The sequence below is a fragment of the Poromitra crassiceps genome, assembly GCF_964638095.1.
Source record: "Poromitra crassiceps genome assembly, chromosome: 10".
Classification (NCBI taxonomy): Eukaryota; Metazoa; Chordata; class Actinopteri; order Beryciformes; family Melamphaidae; genus Poromitra; species Poromitra crassiceps.
In genome coordinates, this window is record NC_139631.1 from 20606278 (window position 1) to 20619254 (window position 12977).

The window sequence follows — 12977 nt, forward strand, 5'->3', positions numbered from 1 at the left end:
ACCCATGACCAAAATGGGGGTCCCTGGACCACACTTTGAGAACAACTACTGCCTTATAGCACTTAATTTTGGTATGCACAAAGTGTGTGTGTGTGTTTAATGCAAACATATCCTAATTCATTCATCCATCCAATTCATGTCGATGGACTGGGTGTCATCCCTGCCTGCCTCCCATTAATGTCTGCTGGGCTTCAGGCCCCAATAAATGGAAATGAGCCATACAGAGAGTGCGCGAGAGTGAGGTTGATGAGCCATTACAGAGAGTGAGCGAGAGTGAGGTTGATGAGCCATTACAGAGAGCGAGCGAGAGTGCGAGGTAGATGCTGTGTGTTTGCACTGGTAATTGCCTGAAAACTGGGTGAGTTGACACAATGACCGAGTCACTCATTGACATTGCCTGCCTCTCTGTACTGAAGTTAGCCAACAATGACAGGGGGCCTCTCCCTTTTAAATATACAGTACATGCATTTGGCACACACAGAGATGGTAGCATATCTATTGGCAGCAGTCCCCTATACGCCTGTGTGGAGTTCTGTTGTGTCACTGACAGCCTACATGGTTCGGTGAGCAGGCTGAGGGAAAACAGGCCTGGTGGGGTGGAGGAAGCTTGGGAAACAGGAAGGCTGGGACAGGACAGGGAAGCAGCTGAGTAAAAACATCAAGACAAAAGCAAGACTGAGAAGAAGGTGGTTATAAATGGAAGCTAAAGATTCAGCGTATTTGGTATGGTAATCCTATTTTCAATCATGTAGATAGTGAAAAGCAAGGGAAATAGCATAATGGCATGGCCGTTAATGAACCTGGGGTGAAGAGTAGGCTAGTGCAGTGGTTCTCAAACTGTTTCATGTCAAGGACCCCTAAACAGACACACTGGACCCCCCCATTTAATACGATTTTGTCCCAGAGTCCCCAATCTCATAAGATTTTAGTTTTTGTTGTGATGACCCCGTTCCTGGCCCTGTTTGCAGGAGCCTGGTGTTGGGGTCATTAGGCACCTGGGCCTGGTGCACTCATCGGGCTGAAGACTTTCAGACCATTCAGTCTCTCTCCCTCCTCACCAATTTACCTTTTGCGCTGAATGTTTGTATTGTCTAGTTATTCTCCCTTTAGTTTTAGTTAATAAATTATTGTTTTAACTTTAACTTTTGGTGTATGACTCACTCGCCTCATTTGTTACTTCTTTGAGCTGGGTTGTTCGTGTAACACATTTTGGTGAATGCTGCAACAACTACAAACTAACAATCGAAAAACAGAAATGAATTGAATACAAGTAGATGGCTCTAGACTTTACTATCTTTATCTTGCTGACTCTTTTGGATGTATTCATTCTCACAAGGCCACGTGATTTGAATTGCCAGATGTATGCCAGCAGCAGTCATCTAGACTCTAGATTCTAGAGTCTAGATTCTAGACTAGCAGTCATCTGTATTTCCACTAGTATCAGCCCGATTTGAACCTGGTGAGGCTTTAGGACCTTGAAGTTTCTACTGCAAAGGGCAGGTCCTCCTCCCAGAGAGAGAGGCTGTTTACCAAGAAAGCCGAGCTCTCGAGCTCCGCCCGCCGCTGTGGCAAAAACAAGCCAGGGCGCTGGGAGTCCACTCCACAGAGAGCAGTGTGTGTGACGCGGTCAGCACAGGCTCTTCTTCCATTTCAAACAATCATCAGCGCATCATGTTGTCCGCTGCTTTTTATCGCATCTGCAAGATGTTTTTGCCTTTGCACTTTGTTTTGCTGAGCGCCGCTTTTGTGGACAGCAGCGCATCAAACGCTGAAGGTAATTGGATACAGTATTGCTTGTCGTAGCGCCTATTTAATTTCTTCTAAAACATTTACAATGTATCCTCGTGTGTTAATTTACTGTTTCAGCAAGTTGTAAGCTACAGTACACCAATGCATAATGAGCTAATGTTAGTAATTACTTCACCATTTTGCTTTGTAAGACATCAACATGTTTTTCTTGAACTCACGTGTTTCTCTTGTCCAGACTGCATGAGGTCCAACGGTGTGCAGTACAGAGGGGAACAACTCAGCTCCTCCTCAGGGCTAACATGTCTGCCCTGGACCAACATCACAAGAAGAGACTATGATGTTAAAAGCCATATTGATTCTGACACAGGTAAACACAGATTATCATAACTTTATGATCTGATGATTGTCTGGGACACAAGCTGAGAAGTGATTTAAATGTCGCTTGTGTTGTTAGGCAAAACAACTTTCCTACACGACTGTTTGTTTTTTCAATAGTAAACAGCCCTCTCATTTTTATGGAAATGTTTATAGAATGCTGTGATGCAATCCTACCACTTGCATGCCAATGATCTAATTACTAAACAATGCATTATTTACAACACATTTTTGTTACAGGTCTGGGCTGGCCCACTGTCTGTTTATGCCACTGGGTTATTTTAATCCAGCTTTCATTTTCTTTCTTCTCAGTTTCATTTTCTTTGTGTTCATGGCAGCCTGTTCATTATGGTGTGATGAAGTAATTAATGATTAATGAATCCAGTGGTTTACCCAGACACCAAGACAGACAGACAGACAGACAGACAGACAGACACCAATACAGACAGACAGACAGACAGACAGACAGACAGACAGACAGACAGACACCAATACAGACAGACAAACAGACAGACAGACAGACAGACACTACAGACAGACAGACAGACAGGGAGTAAATTTCCATGGCTCACTCAGACCTGTTGTTTTTGTCTTTTTAGGTGTTGGGGATCACAATTTCTGCCGTAACCCAGACTCCTCTGAGAGGCCTTGGTGCTACATTTCTGGCCCAGATGGGACGGTCCAGAGACAGTTCTGTTCCATTGACACTTGCAAGGGTAGGCTACTACATGGCACAGAAACACTTTCAAGTAATACACATTCAAATCTGAGCAGAGCTAGCAAAGCCAAAGTAAATACACAACTATGTGATGCCACTTTCCACTCATCATGATCTGTGAGATTTTTCAAGAAATAATTTCCGTTGATGCTCCCGGCAATTACTTTTTCTGCCCGTCTCTGAGGAACTCAGCAGTGATATAAATTGGGTTATCTGAGGAAAACATGTCAAGGAGGAGTGAACTTTTTGGAGCGTTATGCAAATGTTCTCATTAGTCAACCCAAAGCTTCATAGCCTCTCAGAGAAGTGTTTGGTGTGAGTCGATGATGCAGCCAAGTTTTTCACTTTGAGAGGTCAGCCAAAGTTTTGGTGTTCAATTTCTTTTCAGTGTGTTTAGCACAAACAAATAATTTGCACATTGTCATTAGAGATGGATTACACACAGGTTACTCCAGATGTCTTATTCCCAGTTGAGGATCTTATCCTGTAGCGCGTCAGTTGGTCAGGGATAAGCCACTTTTAAAAGGTCTCGTTCACTTTGCCCTTTGTTTCCTTCTCGTCTTGGAGCCAACCCAAGTCACACAATAACAAGGCCCTGAGGCTGATGGTGTCTGCAGACGGAACATTTCAAAAGCCCTAAATCTCAGAGCAGTCGCTTCAAGACACGCCCAACAACTGAGTTCATTGGCAGAGAGGAACCCGTCTTCCCTTGGAGACGGCAGATAATTGGCTGCTGCCATCGATGACTTCATGCCCTTTAACTCCAGCAGAGTTGGTAAACAACAACTTTTTGGAGGAGGAATGCCTTAAGCAGATTACACACAGACCTGGAGTGCCTTTAATGCACAAGAGTCTGGGGAGATGTTCTTATGTCTGCCACCATTCTAACTCTTTCCAAAACCTCTGGATGTTTCAGTTGCCTCTTCAGTCTCCACCACTGGTTAAAAAACGTATGTTCTGCTACAGGATATGTCTTCATCTCAAACTTTGATTCTTTTTGGTCTAATTCAAGCCTGTACAGAGCAGATGGTGTGCACCATGTGTGCACCCCAATAGAAAGGGCACAAAACAGTTGATGGATATTTTGTTTCCAGTTTATAGCTTTCAACTTCTTCTGATATGCACCACTGAGATGTATGAATGGAGAGAGTAACTCCACCTCCTCTCACTATTCATTTTGGTGTCAAAACAAACAATTTGAGACTTGCCTGACACCAGAAGCTGCTAAGATTTATTTTGATTCAGATTCACCTTTATTGCCACACTAGGTAATCAGATTATATACAGTACAAGCAATTTGACTTAGTGTAAGCATGCAGCCACATCAATAGAAGACAAAAACAATAAAGAAAGACAATCACACACACAAATCAAAGGTGCAGTCCAAATTATCTTTAAAGTTATGTATAATGGGGGGGGGGGGGGGTTCTGGCCTGTTTGTGAGCCGGCTGTGCTCGGGGGATATGGGGGGGGGGGGGGGAATAGAGTCTTTATTCTTGGGGGCTTTTGAGCCTTGTTGATGAGCAGTTGGGAGGAAGCGGTTCTTGTGACGAGAGGTTCTTGACAGACCTCAGTCTCTTGCCGAGGGGGAGCATTTCAGAGTTTGTGTCCGGGGTGGGAGGGTTTGGCCATGATTTTCCGAGACCACTTCAGCATCCTGGTGGCGTGCAGGTCCTGGACGCTGATGGAGGAGGTGAGGATGGACTCAACGATGGAGGTGCAGAAGTGCACCATCGTTGCCTTTGGCACTTTACATTTCTACAGCTGCCGTAGGAAGTACATCCTCTGCTGTGCCTTCTTGGTGAGAGCTCTGATGTTCAGCTCCCGTTTCAGCTCCCTGCTAATGATGGACCCCAGGAAGTGGAAGCATTCCACAGTGTTAACTGGGGAGTCACCCAGGGTGATAGCGGAGGGTGGGGATGCGTTCTTCCTGTAGTCCACAACCATCTCTACTGTCTTCTGAGCATTGAGCTCCAGGTTGTTTTGACTGCACCAAGTCACCAGGTGGTCGATCTCACGCCTGTACGCAGACTCGTCTCCATCAGAGATGAGCCCTATGAGGGTTGGTGTCATCTGCGAATTTCAGGAGCTTGATGGACTGAAGGCTGGAGGTGCAGCTGTTGGTGTAGTGTACAGGTCGGCTCCGGTGCCTTACGTGCTGCTTCCTGTTCGTCAGGAAGTCTGAGGTCCATCTGCAGATGGGGTGGAGCACGCCCAGCTGGGAGAGCTTCTCGTGCAGCAGGGCCGGGATGACCGTATCGAAGGCCAAATGCTATGATTTCTTTCCGCATATAACAAACATACTGTTTAACCACTTGATATCTTACCACTATGATAGAACATTACAGTCTGCACAATCTGTCATATATAAACAAGCTCTCAGTGTCCTTACCACTATGACAGAACAATACAGTCTGCACAATCTGTCATATATAAACAAGCTCTCAATGTCCTGGATAATGAACAAGCTACCATCACTGTAATATACTCCCTACTAGATATGCTCTGCTCTGCTCTGCTGGGAAAATCTGATTACATTTCACTACAATCGTTTATTTTACAAAATTCTTCATGGCTTATCACCTCCCCCATTTACCAGATTCATCTATCAGAAAAATTCTGAGGATAGATTGACAAGAAGAATACGCAGAGACATTGTCCCAAGGAGGACAACAGCTTTTCGCCAGACAACCTTCACAGTCAGAGCTCCCTCGTTTTGGAACACCATACAATCATTAAGGTCATAGTCATGGTCATGGTGACTTTTACCATTCCTTTGCCTATAATCTTAAAACTTTGGTTAAAAAGTAACCAGACCTGCCATCATATCTAGCCACTGCGTATCGTGTGTCTTGTCTGCCCTCATCTGCTTGCCTTTCTGTCTGTATGTCCCTCTGGTTTTATCCTGTCTTCTGTAATGTGATTTGATGTTGCCATGTTTGAACTGTCTGTGCTGATTTGTCTGTCTAACATTGTTTTGCTTTGTCTGCTTTGTACATCTCCTACCTTGCATGCCACTTGCAAGGGTAGGCTACTACATGGCACAGAAACACTTTCAAGTAATAAACATTCAAATCTGAGCAGAGCTAGCTGTCATGTGCCAAAACGACTTAACAGCTTAAAAACAGATTCTTTAGTAGATACCATGGTTTTGAGGCACCAAAATCCACACTTTGTCATCTCCCCTGTCTGTAAAACTTTGTGAGCATGATAAAAACTTGGGTGTGATTTTGACTTTGGATGCTGATCTTAACTTCCAGAACATACAGTATCTAATAGGGTATCTCCAAGATTGCATTGTATCATCTTACAGGAATATATATAAAGTTTGCTTTCTGTTGCAGACATTCTGTCAGATTCTGAAAAGTCAGATTCTGAAAAGTTGGTTTGTGCTTTTATTTCCAGTAAGTAGAGTAGATTACTGTAATGCACTTTTTGCTGGATTGACAAAGCAGGTGTTAAATAAACTCCATCTGATTCAGAATGCTGCAGCCATTAACTAGCCATTAACTAAATATAAATATGCACTGCCTCCCAAATCCCAATAAAACAATTGATTTCAAAATACTTTATTATTGTTTTTAAATCTATGAAGGGCTTAGCTCCTTCCTACGTCGTTGACATGCTCACTGAATCCACAGCGGACAGATATCTTACTTAGATCATCAAATAAAGGTCTTCTCACTTAGAATAAATTCTCATTCTCAGTTTCTACCTGGTAGAAAATTCCAGAGAGTAGGACCATGATGACTAGCAGACTGTTTTCATTCTTATTGTAATGCCGTCTTATATTTCTTTTTTCTTTTTCTTTTTCTTATCTTATTTTATGTTTTTTAATACCTTCTTATCTTATGTTCTTATCTTATATGTTTTTGTCGTGTATGAACTTTGCCTATTATTTGCTTTTTATTTTGAAGCACATTGAGTCTACGCCTGTCGTATGAAATGTGCTTTATAAATTGACTTGACTTAAGAGTTTAAGAGCAGATGTTGGCAACCGGCTGCAGTTCCCTGCCTCCTGAGCTAGAGGAGCACACAGGGAACATGTTCACCTCTGACACACTGACAAAACCATGTGTTTACTACTCCACCAACTGTTAGATTTACTGTCCTACAACCAGATGAGAGCAGTCTCAGGACATTCCCCATGCTCATGAGGATGACTCTGTGTCCACTGTAATCTGATTGGACCAGCAGTATTTAGAAACCATGTGGTTCACTGGTTTGGGTGATGCACTTCTAGTCACACTTCTCTATCAAATAATGTAAAAGGACAAAATGTAATCAGACCTATGTACATGTGACACATGTCAACAAGTACTAACAACACAACGTGACTGATAGTACATGACATGTCCCATTGTGATTTGGGGTGTTTACCCTCTGCTGTTGTCTCTTGTGTCTTCAGATCTGCCCTCCACTGTGGCGGCAGAGCTTGAGTCCCTCAACCCTCCAGGAACCACAGCTCAGCTGGAGACCTTTGAGCCAGCTAAGTCCAGACCTGCTCAGGGAGAAGTAGCTGCTGTGCAGCCAGTTATGGGCATCAGCCAGCGGGTACGCACCCCACCCAAAAAGAAGAAGGACCTTGGCATGCTTGGTATGTTCTAGCTGATGTTACTGTTTGAAAGGTTTTCATTTTCAAACAGTGCTTCTCTTGGTTGTATGTTTTGTGTTGCTAATTACCGGTAATGTCTTTGTGATGTGTGTTTTTGTATGTTTGTTTTGTAACGTTTGTATGCTTCCCTTCTTTCTCAGGCTATGTAATTGGTATCCTCATGATGGCCATCATCATCGTCCTTGGGGTGGGCATCACATTCGGCTACTTTTACAAGAGGTCAGTATCCGAATCACAGCAAGATGCAAAGTACAGAGTAGAAAAACAAGAATGTGAGCACTGAGATTTAAGACACTTGCTATCATTCGGTTTAGCATTTATATTATTCAATATATTCTATGCAAGATGGACAGACGTACAATATAATTTTTTTCTCCCCTTTCTCCCAATTCCACATCAATTGACAGTTCGTCTCTTTATAGGCTGTTATTGTAAATTATTTTGAAAGGGATATATAGGAACGCACAAAAAGGTGTGGACCAAAGCAACTCGGCAGGCAACTAGAATATCAAAGCGAAAAAATTAGCTGCTTAGAGTTTAAAGATGAATAAATTTAATAAGAAGTAATTGTACCTGTGTACTTCACAGAGTTAACATACAGTGTACATCTTCACAAGTAATTGATACAGGCAACAAAAAACGCAACGCGAAAGTGATATATATACCGGTACACACACTATTTGAAATGCGATATACATTTTTGAAAAATAATTGCTACCGAACTAATGCTAATTCATTATTCAATTCATCATTCCGTATTTAAAAAATGAATGATTTTGTCTTCACAAAATTAACTTGTATGCAAATGTTTTAAGATCACTTCTAACTAACGAACTAACTAACTAGTCGGTGAATATCTCGTATCCTAATACTCTTCATTTGTTTGTGAGTAATTTGTCAGGTTAAATAAAGGCGACGTCAAATTACTCCACCCCTATGTTCATCTGTGATATAGAGCCCCAGTGTGAATTGACCCAAGGCTAACAGTCTTGTCCTCTTGTGTCCAGTGGCACAGGCGCCTTGTCGAGAGCCTCAGATCTCTCAGGAGAAATGCCAGTGTGCTTCGTTAAGGCACGTGCGTGATAGCATGCATGTTATGGGTTTGCTGAATGGAGGGCATCAGCTGTTGTGCCTATTCCCTATCTGTGTTGCGTCACCCTGATATAACATGGCCCGATTCAGACGCCTTTGCAACAACAACAAACCACAATAGAAAATGGGCCGGGGGAAAGCAGGAAATGAAAAGCCTGCAGTCGGTCTATTTTAAGCATTCTTATGTTATATGGTTGAAAGAAAGGCAAGCGTGGAGGAGGAAGCCTGGGCCGGGGGGCTGGAGAAGATGGCAGAAAGACTGCCGTGATGTAATGGGTAAAGCGATGCCCGCGTGCTGTGGACGAGGGGTTTGATACCCTCTGGCACATCACCAGATGCTCTTGCAGGTCTATGTTTGGCTGTCAAATGTGATTAGCTGAGCTGCTGTCATTGTTATCTATTTAGAGAAGGTGATGAGGAAGAGCAGAGGCAGCAGGTTGAGTAAGATGCTTTATACCTGCTCTCAGTGTACCGTGACATCACCCTCACTTATGTGATGGTTGTGTGTGTGTCGAGTACGCACAGAGGAGAAGAATAAAGAATGAATGGAGTAAGAATAAAGGAAAATAGAAAAAAAGGCAATGATAATTATGATACAATAAGAACAGGTAGATGGTCTTGAAATTAAAATGAATCAGACCGTAGTGCCAGAGAATCTGTGATGATGTGGGTTGTTTTGGACCACAGCAGAGTTGCATAATGTGTCGCATAGATGATACGAGGTAGGAAGGAAGCGGTTTCAGTCTGTGAGTATTGTTCTCTACTTTGGCTGAGGCTCAGCAGATAGCAGGCCTCACTCATGCTGCTGCATCACACTGGTTGAACTCCTTGCCAGCTTCCCAGCAGCCTGCTCCCTGTCACCACCTCTCTCCTCTCTCTGCTACAGACCGGATCAGGCACAGCCGTTATCTACAGTAACAGACAGTGTGCCATTTGATCCACACACTTTTATCTGAAGCGCCACACAGTATCATGAGTTGGTCCATTTTTAGCACGGATGGCCCCCAGAGTCGGTGCCATATATATATAGTGCCAAAGCCATTGAGCTACAAATTAACTTAAAAGCTGCAACACGAGGGCTGTAGCCCTCGAATCGGAGTAGTCAAATCAGATTTGACTGTTCAATACGAATATATACGACTATTCTCCTCTTCTTTTTTTTAAATAAGAAAATCTGGCGATCACAAAACCATTTGCATTTTAGTGATTATTTCAACCACATTAACAGTCAAATGCAACAGAGTCATGGGAACATAATTTTTGAGCATTTAAAAATCAACAAAAGACTGCATATCATGCAAGAGTTATATTAGGGATGTCTCTCACACCTGCCAGTAAAAAGGACTGTTTAATTGGGACTAGATTTTATGGTATAAATAGGCTGATACTTATCCCAAAATACTCTATATTATATATAATACTATATATCACGATCTATTGTGAGAAACCAAGCAAATCTATGTCAAATCAGACATTCAGCACCCCCAGACAGTGGTTGATTTGCATTACATTTGAGCTTCAGGAATGGAAACCTTTGGAAAGCTGTCATAAATGAGAGATAACTCCAGATGTATAACGCCTAACGGTGTTGAACAGTATTGTTGAATGTAGATCTCTGCCTGTGTTGTTTGCTGTAGGGGGCGGGACTTGAAGAAGCAGCACGAGCAGCGCGTGTATGAGCGGGAGATGCAGAGGATCAGCCTCCCGCTGTCGGCCTTCTCCAATCCCACCTGCGAGCTGGTGGACGAGGACACCATCATCATCACAGCCGAGCACGTCGAGCCCAGCCCCGGCCAGGACGCGCTGGAGGGCGGCGACCCCCTCATGGGCCAGCAGGCCGGCACCCCGGGAGCCTGAGTGTAGTCTTCAAATGGGACACGGACACATTTTTAGTGGACCAAAACACTCCCACCTCCTCTCTGCCCCTCCTCTGATAACCTGTTTTGAAGGCCTGAAAGGAGCAGCGGAGACTTCGACTGAACTCTGTGCCCTTTGTGTCCCCTTTTCTTTTCTTTTTTTCCCCACACATCTGTTGATACGCAATGAACACAGATGAGGAGATACTGTAGTGTCTTCACAACTATCGGAACCATTCAGGTGAATGGGATTGGTTGCATGGTGTGTCTTGTCAGGAATACTCAGTGAGGTATTTATGATATCCATATTTATACATTTGATATCCAAGAAAATATGGTCATGGCCGCTCCCTGTAAAGGTACGTTCACACCAAGAACGAAAATCGTCTTACTTGCTCGAGTTTGACAGTGTGAATTATTCGCCAAAGTTGAAAATGTTCAAGTTGAGCAAACAATGATCGTGGCCGTGAATTCTGTGACCAAACATGTATATCAATGACACGGAGTACCCGAGTTAACCCGAGTACTTAGTGACAATCAAGACAACAATAAAACCGACAGGTTTTTCTATTGAGTTTGGCGTAACCCATAGGAGAGCGAGCCCCATTCCCCCAGCGTTGCGTAGCAACAACACTAGTCAACAGGCCAGAAGCTGTCCCCGAGAATATCCCGTCATTCGTGCCGTGAAATGTCACTCTGCTGAATGTTGTTTGGTGTGAACGTCCAGTAATAACAGTAGTAACAGCATGACTATCTAGTGAAATGGATGTTGACCAATCTGTGTTTATGATGGGGTGTGATTAAGAGCTGGTGTTTGGAATGGGGGAACATTCATGGCCTTTTCTTTTGTTTTCTGTTTTTCCATTTTGAGCGTGTGCTCAGAGGTGTGGGCTGTGTGTTACATTATGAGTACAAATGTACAGTATGTGTGCAAGTAAATACTCATTGGCTGTGCCGAGGGTGGCATGGCCAAGAAACGTGTGCACATCTGTATAAAGACGACTTTGTATTGGAGACACACAGTTGACAGATGTGAGAATGTCTCCAAAAAGAGTTGGCCTCCTCTGAGATACGACAAGGGAACATGAGGTCAAACGCATTTACTGACAAACAAGAGAGTACCTCCCGCCCACAAATTGCCTTAGCATGATACGTCTGAATGTATTTGTTCATCATTTCCCTGCTGATTTTGTCTCTTTGTGTTCCACTGGCTGAGATGACAGTCAGTGCAAATTGAGAGCATGAGCGTGCTCATTGGCAGACATGTGACAGGACATGAGCGTGCTCATTGGCAGACATGTGACAGGACATGCCCTTTACTTCCACAGGTTAAGGAGTGACAGGAAAAACAATGAGAGACAGTAGTTGGTCCTCAGGATGAAGTAGTACACTGCCACCACACAGAACAGATCGGCCTGAGATCCGGAAAGAACTGGACGAAGCCTCAGCAGAACAGTCTGTGAAGTGTTGAAGTTTATTGGATTAGATTCACACATTTGAGTTAAGCCCTCAATGTTTCAAGGTAGAGAGAGGAACAGACAGGAGTAGTAGAGCGAGGAACAGACTGGACTAGTAGCATGGAACCATGGTACCATGGAAAATTATAGAACTGCTCAACGAGACATTTTGAACATACATGCCTGATGATAGATATCACTTTACAGTGAAGATTTAAATTATGCAAGTCCATGTAATGTTACAGTTTTGTGATTATTTCAGTTGTTGGATCTCCATCACTGGTAAGCTTTGGTAACTGCTACTCCATTATTATTTTTGATAAAACTGCTGGCTGTAATGATTATTTTCTTCATAATATGCAATGTGTCCTAAGTACTGTTGCTCATCATTTGAAATTAGTACAGTATGTGTATGATTGGCAGATTTTTACTGCTGCGACTGAAATAAAACATTTGGAAAATCAACATGGCCCTTTTGATGTAATATGTCACTGATTTCGGCAGGAATGTAGTAAGACAGCATCTGTAGAGCCAAGGTTTGTGTAATGTTACACGCTGTCTCCCTCTGGTGGTAATTCTTCAGCATTGAATTATTACCACCAACTTGAATTTGAGGCAATATTCTAATTCAGACTTGAGTTCAGGGTGCTGAAAGCAATGGATATGTTTTACGTTCATTATATTAAGCAGACATTTTTAGTATAGTCAAAATTCTATCTGTGCACTACACATCTGCATAGGTCCACAGACTTCCTGACAAACAGGAAGCAGCACGTAAGGCTGGGGAAACGTGCCCCCGACTCCCAGACCATCAGCACCGGAGCTGCCCAGGGTGGCGTCCTCTCTCCATACTTCTTCTCCCTGTACACCAACAGCTGCACCTCCAGTAACGGGCCGGGATCCCCCCAACTGACATCTTCCTACCCCCCCTCACCCCATCATATGTCACTTTAAAGGACTTTATATTTTGTGATTGTTTATTCAGTATTGCTTCATCTCTACTATTGATGTGACCGCTGTGCTGCATACTTGCACCAAGTCAAATTCCTCATTTTAATCTAATTACTTACTGTGGCTTTTAAAGTGAATCTTGAATCTGACTTCTGGATGTATAA

The 12977-nt window shown here is 43.3% G+C and overlaps 1 protein-coding gene across 1 annotated transcript; it reads left to right on the top strand.

The window, feature by feature from the left end:
• Positions 1–1575: 1575 nt before the first annotated feature.
• On the top strand, positions 1576–12327 carry pik3ip1 (phosphoinositide-3-kinase interacting protein 1). The gene is made up of 6 exons (XM_083645246.1): positions 1576–1774; positions 1985–2116; positions 2724–2840; positions 7251–7439; positions 7598–7676; positions 10187–12327. The coding sequence occupies exons 1-6, from the start codon at positions 1672–1674 to the stop codon at positions 10404–10406; spliced, it is 840 nt and encodes a 279-aa protein (XP_083501372.1). The 5' UTR covers positions 1576–1671; the 3' UTR covers positions 10407–12327.
• The last annotated feature ends 650 nt before the right edge of the window (positions 12328–12977 follow it).

Coding starts and splice junctions, on each gene's coding strand:
- pik3ip1 (XM_083645246.1), top strand. CDS start 1,672: ATGTTGTCCGCTGCTTTTTATCGCATCTGCAAGATGTTTTTGCCTTTG. Junction 7,440..7,597: donor GAAGGACCTTGGCATGCTTG/GTATGTTCTAGC, acceptor CTTCTTTCTCAG/GCTATGTAATTGGTATCCTC. Junction 7,677..10,186: donor TTCGGCTACTTTTACAAGAG/GTCAGTATCCGA, acceptor TGTTTGCTGTAG/GGGGCGGGACTTGAAGAAGC.